The 12203-nt window shown below is 45.0% G+C and overlaps 1 protein-coding gene and 1 long non-coding RNA gene across 3 annotated transcripts in view; one reads left to right on the top strand and one right to left on the bottom strand.

The window, feature by feature from the left end:
• The first annotated feature begins 2409 nt into the window (after positions 1-2409).
• The window catches only part of LOC102371266, a 26648-nt gene continuing 16854 nt past the window's right edge, over positions 2410-12203 (top strand). The window contains exons 1-5 of one of the 2 annotated variants that reach the window (XM_006016749.3): positions 2410-2672; positions 2952-2991; positions 5756-9244; positions 10200-11942; positions 12039-12161. In XM_006016749.3, coding sequence (XP_006016811.1) covers positions 2553-2672; positions 2952-2991; positions 5756-9244; positions 10200-11942; positions 12039-12136 — 5490 coding nt within the window. In that variant the 5' untranslated portion in view covers positions 2410-2552 and the 3' untranslated portion in view covers positions 12137-12161. Of the gene's footprint in view, positions 2673-2951; positions 2992-5755; positions 9245-10199; positions 11943-12038; positions 12162-12203 lie in introns of those variants that run through there. The other variant, XM_006016748.2, reaches the window with a different exon arrangement.
• LOC102371100 overlaps positions 6457-12203 on the bottom strand; it is a 17755-nt gene continuing 12008 nt past the window's right edge. The window contains exon 4 of the long non-coding RNA XR_323012.2: positions 6457-6574. This is a non-coding gene — a long non-coding RNA (uncharacterized LOC102371100). The remainder of the gene's footprint in view (positions 6575-12203) is intronic.

Raw genomic sequence — 12203 nt, forward strand, 5'->3', positions numbered from 1 at the left:
CGTTCCATTGGTTTCATTGGGTCTGGGGTGAGGCTGCTGGCTCAGTTCAGTTCCATACACCTATCCTGTGTTGTGTTTCTGTGGCCTTCTGCCTTCTGCAGTTCAGTGTGTCATACTTGTTCATGCATGCATAGTCCAGTCATCCCTTCGTGGCTGAGTGCTGATTTCTCCAGTGTCTGACCGATCTAATTACTCACCAGAGGCTGCAATTTATAGAGAATAGAAAGAAGAAGCCCTCATATTGTTATGAATGTATCTCTTTCCACCCCTTTTAGTAACTAGAATGTGTATACAGGTTTATGAGTCTAATACTGCTCTCAAGTTGGTGGGCCTGGCCGTTTGAAGTAGATAGTCAAGGCTTCTGTAGGTAGGAATTTAGGCTGAATCAATGAGGGCTTAAACTAGGCTCATGGAGTTGCTTCCTGCAGATGACCTGACAAGGGACACCCCTACACAAGCATAAATGTTTGAGTTTCTTCTTATAAGTATAATAACTATCATGAGTGCCTTTCATGTCAAAGGACCCAAATTGCCTGACGTAAGCCATGAGCAGGGATCACTTCCCCTCCCACTGACAGGAAATAGGCAAACAGACCTCATTTGCAACCACCTCACTGCTCAAAAAAGATATTTTAGTCCAAACTTTGCAGCAGGAGCAATAACTAGGCCTACACAGTCATGTAATGCCAGTTTTGACAGCTCCTAGTTTATATATGTACATGCAAGACAATGGGCTTTAATAAAAGAACAGGTCATGGTCACTAAGAATTCACAGTTTTACAGGCTTCCCTTGCTTTACGCTGTACATGCGTTCCTGGAAAATGGCTCATAACTAGAATTCACATAAAGGGAACCCACTTTACAATGTAACAAATAGGGATACATTGTAAGATCTCAACTGTACTGATCCCCAGACCCATTTCTACCACTTTTAAAGGACAATTTTGGTACTCACCAACAGCAATACACAAGCATAGGGTCGTGGTGAATGTTACAATAATGGGGATGGCAACAACAGAAACACATGTTGCAGACAACAAACGAAGAGCACAGGTCCACACAGAAGACTATATTTTGGTGCGTGTCACCCCCACAAGGTACTGCACAACGCAGCTGACTGTGGGCTCCCACCACACTGATCACATAAGAGTGAATGTGCCTTGCATATAATTAATTTTTGGTATAAAAAGGGTCATTGCATAAGAGTGAATTTGCACATACAGAACCCGCATCAAGCAAGGGAAACCTGTACTAACTACATGTCTATATTTTGACACTCATGACAAACTTAGCCTTCCAGCCTACTACTCACCATTTCTGAGCTAGAGTGCAGACAACGTACAGGGCCTGTGCTCGTATGAATCCCTAGGCAGCTTCTTTCTCTTGCTCTGCCAATGAGCCTGATCTTATTCCCTCCTAATCACTGGTAAAATTCCCACTGATTTCATTGAAGGCCTGTGATCTTTATGTGGGAAACAGAGAGACAACCACAACCTGAGTGGAGCTGTGCACAGTTGCAGAAATCAACCAATACATGAGACTGGCTGACGAAGCAGGGCCATTGGCTTTTGCTTCTCGGGCTAGACAGCAAAGGCAGCCAAATAAAATGTTTGTTTTACCACTGCCCTTGGTTTTTAGCTGTGAGCCAAGTTAAGCAGACTTGAATATCTGCAGGTCCCTGGACATCTGCCAAGTTGTTGTGCAATGACAGAGACTATGAGGGTTTTTTAAAGGATGATTGAAATTGTAAGGCAACACAGTCAGGTTACAAACCATATATTAAAAAAACAACAACCCCATTATTTTATTTGTGTTCTTGCTAAATTTTAATTGCTGAAAGAATGTTTAACATCTAATTTACATGTCACTGTTCAAGCTGGTTGCTTCTTGCATTTCATTTAGTCCAAGCAACTAGCTTGAATGGTGACATTTACTGGTGCTTCTAAGCTTTTTCACTTTCTCATTCACTAGCACTATTCTACTAGGTCTGGGCTGCAAAGTAAATCCTAATGTTCACTAAAAACTGCTTTCAGCGCTGTGATGAGAACCCTCCCTTTTAAGTAGGTTCTATCATACCTGCATTGATTTTTCAAAGCTAATTTGGTCTGTGATCCTACTCAGTGACAGGCACATGAGCAGTTTTAGAAAGTCAGTGGAAATACTCATGTGCACAGAGTTAAGCTTGTATCTGACTTTGCAGTGGGGTGTGTGTACTTGTTATAAGCTGCGTGATTGGGTCTTTTTAAATGTCTCGTTAAAACAGCAAAATCCTACCGCATAGAGAGACAACTTTAAAAAGGAGGGCCCTTCTCCTAATGCACTATAGCTGGCCCTCTGATCTAATTAGATAATAGATAACATATGGGTGGAGGAGCAGTGTATAAGTTAGTCATCTCTCTATGTTCTTTGCAGTAAGATGAGTTGATTAAATTAGAGTCCTTACAGCAGCAAAGCCTGCTATGCCCATTATCTGGGGAGCCTGATGGGTTAGTCTTAGGGAGGGAATTTTTGCTTGCTGTCTTGTTCGTGTGGGTCCTCAGTAAAATTTTACCATGAGACCGTTGTTGTTGTTAGTACTTCTCCTGTTTGTGTATTCCCTACTGGGGCAGGTACCTGGTGGGCAGGTTCACAGGCTGCAATCTAGCCGCAATGCAGATAACGTGCAGGAGCAGGTGAGTAGCAGACTGCAGACCTAAGTTTGTCCTGAGTGCCAAAATATGGAGATGCAGTACTGTGAGTTCTTGGGGACCCTCTTCTGTTCCTTGACACATCTGTTGTCTTGCATGTACATATATAAACTAGTTGTCAGAGCTGACTTCACATGACCTTGCAGGCCTAGTTATTTCCCCTGCTGCAAAGCTTTGGCTAAAATATATCTTTGAGCAGTAAGGTGGTGGCAAGCAAGGTCTGTTTGCCTTCTCTATAACAAATCACTCCTGTTTTCTTTGCAGGCAAGTGGGTCCCTCCAAGAGTCCCAGCAGGCACAAGCAGGTAGGAACTAAACTTTAGACCTACTAGTGTATAGATAGCCCTGTAAGCAGGTTATTAGTCCAAAGCTCTCATGTTCCTCCGTCCTTGAAATGAAATAAAGTCCAGTGGCTCTTCCCCTGTATGTGCAGACAGCAAAACCCTGGTGGGAAAACCAGCTCTCTAAAGCAGGAGCAATCTTGCTGTAGGAAGTGGCTATTAAACCACAGCTAAACCAAGTGACCAGAGCCAGACTCAGAAACAACCTGTATCTCTGGGTTAACCCTACTTTCAGCTCTCTCTGGCTTGTTGTAGCAAAATGGGTCTTGTTCAGAAATTCTGAGCCCATTCCTGCACAAGGGATAGACCGTTTCATTTTGGTGAGGGCTAAATGTTGAGTGATAGAAAGAAGCTAATAACCATTAGATTTTTGGTGAGAGAATAGGTTTCATTAACATGATGATGATGATGGCTCTTTCTTGAAAAGAGGTGAACTGCTGTTCATGCCTGAGCTGACTGATTGAAAAAAGTAAATCCCCTTTTCAACTGAAGTATCATTTCAATTTGCTTTGAAAAACTAACAGCCCTTTGTAGTGCCTGTGCTCTGATTCTCTGCTTAGTACTTATGATCTAAGTGAATTCTCTATGCACCCTACAGTGGCAAACATCACCAGGGCGGTGCTTTTGCACATCATATTCCAAGCTTTTCTTCTTTGCATGTGAGCAAGATTTGACTCTTGGAGGGATGTGCTATGACCTTGCTTTTGGGACTGCAATGTTGCACAGAGGCAGCGGACCTGAAAGAGGAAGCAGCAGCAGGGTTCTGTCTGTTGTGGACTCTGTATTCAGTTCCAAAGGCAGCATTGTTCCCTGGGAGCCACACATTTGTTTGAGGCAGAGATCCCTGAAAGATGGGATTGCTCTGTTATGTGTCATTCCAGGACTGGTGTGTATGTATATAAAGAAAATGAGTTACACTTGGGATGCACCTAGACTTGGGTCTGTGTACCCAGGTCTCTGGTTTGTCCTCCCCTGAGAAGTTGACCTGAAAGATCCTGGGTACCCCAAATGGTGGCAGATGATAGAGCGGAAGTGTTTGGAAGAAGGAGCAATAATAGACTGCAGGGTGGCATTGTTGCCTTGTAACTAGATGTGAAAAGGCTGGTGAATCCAGCCATACTCAGTGCTCCTATTGTAGAAGAAGAGATGGGAAAGACTTAATGGATCATCTAATGTTACTTTTTTGGAGAATGTGGCAGGCTTATTAAGACGGGTCAAAAGCAATGTTGCTGAATGGTATTGTTTGAATAGCACTTACCTCTGGGAGTACAGTTTCCCCTAGACGTGTCTGTGTAGGCATATATGGATCTCTTTGCTGTTAGGAGTGTGAGTGTTGCAGTAGCTTTTAACTGAAATGGAATACCACTATTTGTAACTTGTATGCTGCTGTCTACACCAGGAGAGGCAAGGGGTTGCAAAGTGCAATGCATTATGGATTTTCTTTTTCCTTTCCTTCATTCTCTGAAGCACCTGTTGCAGTTCAGGTAGTCCTCTGAAAGCCCACTTGCCGTCTGTGTCAAATGGCACTTTTTCCTGCAGGTGCACTATAACCAAATGGATTCGAAAGCAGCCACTTGAGCAGTGGTATTATGAAGGAAAACAGCTGGAGGGGGTAAACTTGGTTGTGACCAAGATCAATGCCTCACAACTGGCTGGCAGAAATGCCTTCTCCAGGCTGAGGGAGGAGAAAAATGTTTTAGCAGACTTAAACTGCTCTTTATGGGTCTTTCCCACACAACCTCTGAATAACTTTATGCTCCAGAAACTTCTGTGCATGTTCAATTAGTGGTAAAATAATGGGGGGGTGTTCTCTTTCCCATTTGCCTCTGGGTATTATCTGTGTCTGCTACAAGGGTTGCATTTGTGTCTCCAAAACAAGAGAGCCTCTATCTGGCCCAAAGTAGCTTGAGAAACACTGAATTGGGTGGAGCACCAATGGGTCATGAAATGCCTAATGGTGACAGGGGTACTGGATTAGTCTTCTAACTTTTTTTGACATCCTAAACAAATGCATAAAATCCTGGGTAGTTAACTGACTGATCCTTATCCTGCCTCCTGTCCTGATAATTCCTTCCTGTATAACTTGTTTAGAACTAGTTCCCCCTTCTCTGTAGGTTTAATCTATTAAAGGGGGTGGGGACTCTTAAATTGGATTTATGGCCAAAGCTTGGATCAGTAATGACCCTACTTGTCAGAGGCAAATCAGCTCAGATGTCACCTGTGTTAAGTGTGTCCAGTGTGTGTTTTTATTCTGCAATCCAAATGGGGTGATGTCAGAAAGCTGCATCCAAGCTAGCCGTACAGTAGTGGCATGGCTGTGGAAGCACTGGCTGCTATGCTGGCTGCAAAACCTGTCCAAGGTTCTTTAGGGCAGAAGGCAGCAGCTGGCTGTACTGTGCTTTGTTGCCATAGAAAAACAGTCCTCAGTATTTGTTAGTGTCGGTATGTTCATAGAAGCTGCAGTAGCATTTCTAGATGTTGGTGTGGGCATATGCTTAGCTTAGCCATCTCATCTGCCTTCCTACTGTAAGCCACCACAGCTGACTGACTATAGGTTTGCTGGCATGGTCCTCTTGTAGTTGATTCTTACACCCTTGGCAACTGGGGAAAGGGGCCAAGGAAAGATAGAGACTTCTCATATGAAAAGTAGGCTCTGGAGAGCCTCTGAGACACCTGAAGTGAAGGGAAGTTTTCCTCCAGATTCTGAAATTGTCTTCTTGTCTTTCAGTGCTGGGGTTTCCTTGGATGTTGGTGTATGTGCCTGTCAGAAGTTGCCATAGAGTTCTAAAGGACAAATCTGGGGCATTTTCTCCTCCAACATACCTTAACCATTATCAAGTAAATACGTGGTGCAACTGGACCATTTGGGCAGGCTCCAGAAAACACATAATCATTTATGTCAAAGAATTTATGACTACTGAGGATTGTGACACAAATGAGGATAAGATTGTGTTTGAAGGAGTCTCTTCATTGATTGCAAATTCTGTAGTGTATGCCTGTTGGAACAAGAAGATAAATGCTTTTGCCACCTATGCCCAAGCTGTCCATGTTGTCCTTCTGAGGAAGCATGCTCCACACCATAAAAACACGCATTTTAAAGGCAAATATTATGTATTTGAACATCAGGAAGAAGATTCGATTTCCAAAGATGATTTCATTTCTGGGACTCCTCTTCGAAAAGTTGTCAAGAAAGCCAATGACATTGTTACTAGATCTAACATATCGGTGATAAACGACAGAGAGATTCTGGATGACAACATCACTAGGACCACCATTAAGGAAAATCTTTTTAAGGCAACTGCAGTTAATGCAAATGCATGGCAGACAGTGAATAAAGACCCAAGTGTTACAGTTCTGGAAAGGTCTGTTCAGCTTGCACCTTGGTATGATACATGGACTCCTGGTTTAAAAATAGAACGTCCTGCCATCTTGGAGTCTGAGAGGCTGTCTATGAAATTGGTGGCCAACGAAGAGATGCGTGGCACTGGGGAATCTCTTGGAAGTCCAATACAAACTGCAGCATCTGCTAACTGGCATCTGTGTACCCCTGCCAAAGAAGAAACTGCAGTGAATTTCAGCAGTCTGTACAGACCAACAAGACTTCCAGGTTTACTTTCTGATGCCCCCTTCGTGGAACCCTTGAAACTTCTGGAGGTGAAAGGACCAGGGCATAGGCCAGCTGTAAAACCAACACATCTGAATTACCCTATCCTGGCTACGTACTCACAGATTCTACCTCATGACATCACAGAAACCATAGAAGGACAAAATATTGATGCTGTACACTCCCAAAGGCTTAGCAGTGTTACACTGACAGAGGGGCTTCTGCAGTCTAAAATCTTGGCTTATGAAGCAGGGAGCAGTCCTGCTGATGACCTTGAGAAGGGCTTGTGGCCTACCCATGGCTTGACTAGTCAGCATGGCATGGTACCTGATCACTTGAGACTTGTATCGGAGACTAAGGGAATGGATAGATTGGGAAGCTGCCACAGTAGAACTATGCCTGTGGCTGAATTTGGAAGCCATCAATCCCAGATTCGAAATACTCAATCTCTGGATGCTTCTGTTCTAGAAAGTTTTAGGATAGCCACTGACCAAGAGAAAATCATGTTGGTCACTGCAGCACCACACAGCATGTTGGAAGGCGAGAATCACTTGAGGCTGCAAACCAGGCAATCGGTGCCTTTATCTGCCATAGAGCAAGAAAACATCCTTGCAAGTACAACTGCTTGCATACCACATACAAAGGTATCTAAGCAACTAGCTGATCAAAAGGCTGATGCATCAGAAGTGCCCTATTCAGCTGTAAAATATACCCAACCTGTGGGCATAGCTACAGACCTGGTGCCTGTCTCCTCATGTGCAGAAGCCTCCTTTACACCACCTACCTGGGCATGGGAGCCAGGGCCCACAGAACTGGAACCTATCTCCTTCCCAAGTCCAGAAGCATTCCTTTCTCCAACAGTCTCAGAACTGGAGCCTGCCTTCCCCTTCCTAAGTGCAGGGGTGCCCCTCATTCCTAAGGCCTTGGAGCTGGAGCCTGCCTCCCTCTTCCCAAGGGGAGAATCCTTCTTTGCTCCTTCAGTCTTGGAACTGGAGTCCAGCCTCTTCCCAAATGCAGAAACCTCTTGGCTCCAAAGGTCCTCAGAATTGGAGCCTGCCCTTCCCTTCCCAGGGGCAGAAGCCTCCCTCGCTCCCTCAGCCTTAGAAGAGCAGCCCAGTCTCTCCTTTCCATGTGAAGACCCACTTTTTACTCCAGCTGCCATGGACCTGGAATCTGTCTTGAAACTGGAGCCTGTCCTCTTCTTGGCAAGTGCAAAGGCCTCCCCTACTCCAAATGTCTTGAAAACAGAGCTTGTCCTTCCCTTCCCAAACATGGACTCACCACCTCTGGTAGCCTCAGAATTGGAGCCCAATTCTGAAGAACTAGAGCTTGTCCGCTTTCTCCTGAGTGTAAAATCTTCCCTTACACCAGCTGCCATGGATCCAGAGCTGGCTTCTTCAATGCTGGAGCCTGTCCTCTTCCCAAGCGTTGAAGCTTCCTTTATGTCCGTGCCCTCGGATATGGAACCCATCCACTTTCCAGGTACAAAAAACTCTCTACCTCCAGTGGCCTCTGAACTGGAGCCTGTCCCCACAGAACTAGACTTAAACTTCTTCTGGAGTGCAGCAGGCCCTCCCTTTCTAAGGGCCCTAGAAGTAGGGCCCATTTTCCCCTTGCCAGGCACAGAAGCTTCCATCTCCCCAACAGGCCCAGAGCTAGAATTCGTCCTCTTCCAGAGCACAGAAGCCTCCTTCAGTCCAGTGGCTTCAGAACTGGGGGCTGTTCCCACAGAACTGGAGTCTGCACTCCGCTTCCCTCATGCAGTGGCCTCCTTTCCTCCAGCTGCTCAGGGCGTAAGTGCTTTAAAAGATCAGCTGTCCTTGGGGACAGAAAGCAGCCACTACATGGATGCCCTCAAAGAGGCCGAGCATGTCCTCACTAATGCGACAACCACCCCTCTTCCAACTGCTCGTGTGGATAACCTGCTAGAAACCAAGTTGCACGCAAGCCTGCTGGTTGACAACTGTGGGGTTCCAGGTTCTACAGAACAGGAACAAGTCTTCCCAAACCCAACAACTTCTCAAGAAAAGGGAACATATGCCCAACGGCTAATAGTAAAGAGTGAGAGAGAAGATGAAGGCATCCATTGGGTAGAAACTGTAGAATCCAAAGGAGTTGATGAAAAGCTCCTTTTCCCAAGTCTCTTCCCTGCAATTAAGCAGCAAGTCTTAACCCCAGAACCTGAGTTTGAGGACCATATAAGTCTCTATTCCCTGGTGCCAAAGTCTTTCACTAAAATGCCACTAATCTTAATGGAGATGGACCACAGAGGAGGGAAGCGAAATGAGTTTGTAACTTCTAGCACCAGTGTTACACCACCTCTGGTACATGTAGACTCGCACAGTGAAGTCAAACCAACAGTGCCCATGAAGGAGATCACTCAAACATGGGAACAAACAGTCCCACCTCCTATGGAACATGCCAAAGTACAAGATACTGCTGAGTGGAGAAGTGCCTCTCTGTTTACTAGTACTGGCCACACTGCTCCAGTGCCTCAAACAGGGAAACCAGCACTGAGAGAGAGGATGGATTTGGCTCCTGTCCAGTCCACCTCTAATCTTGTATCTGAGAGAGCATGCATGACAAAAACGCAACAACTCCTGAGTGATGTTGGTATGTTGATGCTGATTGACTTTATCTGGGTAATTTTGCCCCGTAGGAGTAGGACTAGAGCATGGGGCAAGTGGGGAATATTGCTATTCTAGCATAGTTTCTGACCAGCTCTAGTTATCTGATGGTATAACTTAATCTCAAACTGGCTTGCTTGCTTGCTTGCTTGCTTGCTTGCTCTCTTGAAAAGTTTCTTTTCAAAACTTCTGCAGCTGGGCAATCTGCTGTAGGGACTTGGAAGCCATGCTAGGCCCTCCAGGCTCTCTGCCATTGAGCTAGGGTCTTGTGAAAGGCCTGCCTCTCGAGTGTTTGGCTCTTATTTCTGCAGCAGGGGAGCACTGAAAATGCTGGCTGGAGAGTCTGTTGGAGCTTTAAGACTTGGTGGTGCAGGGCCGTGACTCCTAGCCTCATGGGGTCACGGCTGTGGGGACTGACCCAGAGGCAAGATGATTTGGGAATCTTCACAGCTGTGTGGTTGGGACTGATGCTTCTGTCGGTCCTATTGGTGCTAAACATCAGTCTTGCTGAGTAGCTCTGGGGCTTGGGGAGCTCACGGGGAAACATAGTCTTTGGTCCAATTAAAAAATGACTTGCCCAGCTATAGAGCTGGTTACCTAATAAAATTAACTTGGAAAAACAAATACAAGTTGTCACTGTTCGCAGTGAATAATTTTACCAGCTCAATCACAAATCATGAGACTCTCCTCAAGGTTAAGAAGGGGAAACTGCAAAAAGAGTGCAGAGCTAGCAGAGACTTACAAATTGTAGAAGTATGTGGTAGCTGCAGTAATGGAAAAATTCAGGTAATTAAACTTTCTACAGCTGGAGAAATGATCTAGCGTACACACAACAGGGGTTTTCTGCAATGAAAGGAATTGGCTTGGTCATCTAAGCATGACTCTTAAAGCTTTCAGAATGACTGATCTTGCTGACTATTTTTTTTTTTTTTTCCCCACAGACCCCCTTGTTTCCTTGGAGTCAGGATCACCTTGGCTGCTGGCATATCTTCCTGTAAGAAGCTGCCACGTAATCTTAAAAGATGATTTTGGGAAATTTTCTCCTCCGCACAGTGGGATTCAAACCAATATCTGGTGCAACTGGACTATTTGGGCAGGCCCTAGAAAGCATATCTTGATTTACATCAAAGGATTTCATGGAAATGAGGATTGTGATGAGAACTGGGATAAAATAATTTTTCAAGGGGTCATGTCAAATGTGGAAAGGAAGATAGCTTATGCTTGCAAGAACCAAGGCACTTTAATTTTTGCTGCTCAGGCCTTGGCAGTCCATGTAGTGTTTTTATCAGGGAGCAGTTTCCTAAGCCAGGAATACAAATTTAAGGGAGAGTATTATACATTCAAAGACTATGAAACTGCAGGCTCCATAGATGTTGCTTCTGAGCAGGCTCTTAAGAAACTGCAGTCTAGGAAAACTAGTTCTAGTGGTATCCTACTTCACCCTAAATTGCCAAAAGTACACTCCCGACGCCTGGGCTTCCAAAAAGCTACTACAGCTCCTAATGATCAGAATAAATTGCGCAAGCTGCCCACAGACCAAGAAGCTGGAAAAGCTACAAACCTAAAAGCTCTCAGAAACCAGATTCTTCATAACTTGCATGCCCATCTATCTCAAGCCATGGACAGCACCACATCACCCACTCCCTTCCCAAAGGGGCAGAAGCCTATGAAACTGGGGGATAACAAAAACTATAGTAGGGAAGAGAAGCCTTCTGACTTTCTAGGGAAAACTCCAGGTTTAAATACCTCTGTGGTGAATGCCACAAAAGACAAGAAAAGGCCAGTGCTTGTTTTTCGTAGACTTCCGCACAGGGTAACTATCCATTCAGACTGGCTGTTCAAACCTTTGGGTATGAAACAACCCAGAAAATCTGCTGAAGTAGAAAGTGTAAGTACTTCCAGAAAATTGGGACCACAGCATGACTCAGCCTTTCACTGGAGACCAGCTGGCCCAGAAGATCTGCAGTCTGACGTGAGAGGGTATGAAGCTGAAATTTCTACCTCTCGTCATGCCTATCAGTCTCTAGAGGGAATGAGGGAGAGAACTCAAACCGTTGCTCCTCAGACTTTCAGAGCTGACCTACCCCAGGACCAAGAGATGCTGCAGGCCAATGCTGTGGAACTGCAGGGAGTGATTAATGACCATGTTTGTTCTCTGGAAGACTCTTGGTCTAACGTTGACCTGACCAAAGGGATTAAAGAAGCAACTGGTCAATTGCAACACATAAAAGAGTTGAAGAGAAATGCTAAAAAGAACGGTAATGATCAGGAAGCCTTTGGAGAAGAGAATGGCAAAGCTAATCTGTACTTGGAGTCAGTTGTCACCTTTACAGCTGTGAAACTTAGTGTCCAGCCTCTTACCTCAGAAACATCAAAGCCTGATCTCAAAACAGAACCAGTTCTGAGTCCTGTAACTGTACAGAACACCCTGGATGTTTCTTCCCTGAAGGCATCTAGCAGTTACTGGGCAGATGCCACTGAATTTCAGGGTGTCGTGAGGAACGTCCAGAGTGGTCTGTTGGTGGCTGAAGCAGCTACCTCTACCCCACATTTTGACAGTAGAATAACCAGAACTAAAGAGCATCTACTACTCGCAAGCACAAAATCTCATCCTTTCTCTCCCTCCTTTGATGTGATAACAAAGCATATTGAATCTCCAGAAGAAGAGGCACACGATTCCTCTGGTAAGGTTGGGGTATGGGGTAAGGTATCTTTCCTCTTAGAATCATGTTTTATTTTGTCAAATTGATCTAACTGATAGTTGTTCTGTGGATTTCTAGGAGAGTGCTCTGTTGTAACTGTTAAATTGATGCACACACTAGAAAGAGGTCCCATGTCTGTAGCCAAGAGCTTTGTCTTCAAGGAGGCTGTCTTCTGATCAGGTTCAGGAATAACTCCTCCCCTCCCCCACCCTCTTTTAAGGATTGATTAGGTGACTGGCTCTG

Source organism: Alligator sinensis, unplaced genomic scaffold (genome assembly GCF_000455745.1).
Source record: "Alligator sinensis unplaced genomic scaffold, ASM45574v1 scaffold219_1, whole genome shotgun sequence".
Lineage (NCBI taxonomy): Eukaryota > Metazoa > Chordata > Crocodylia > Alligatoridae > Alligator > Alligator sinensis.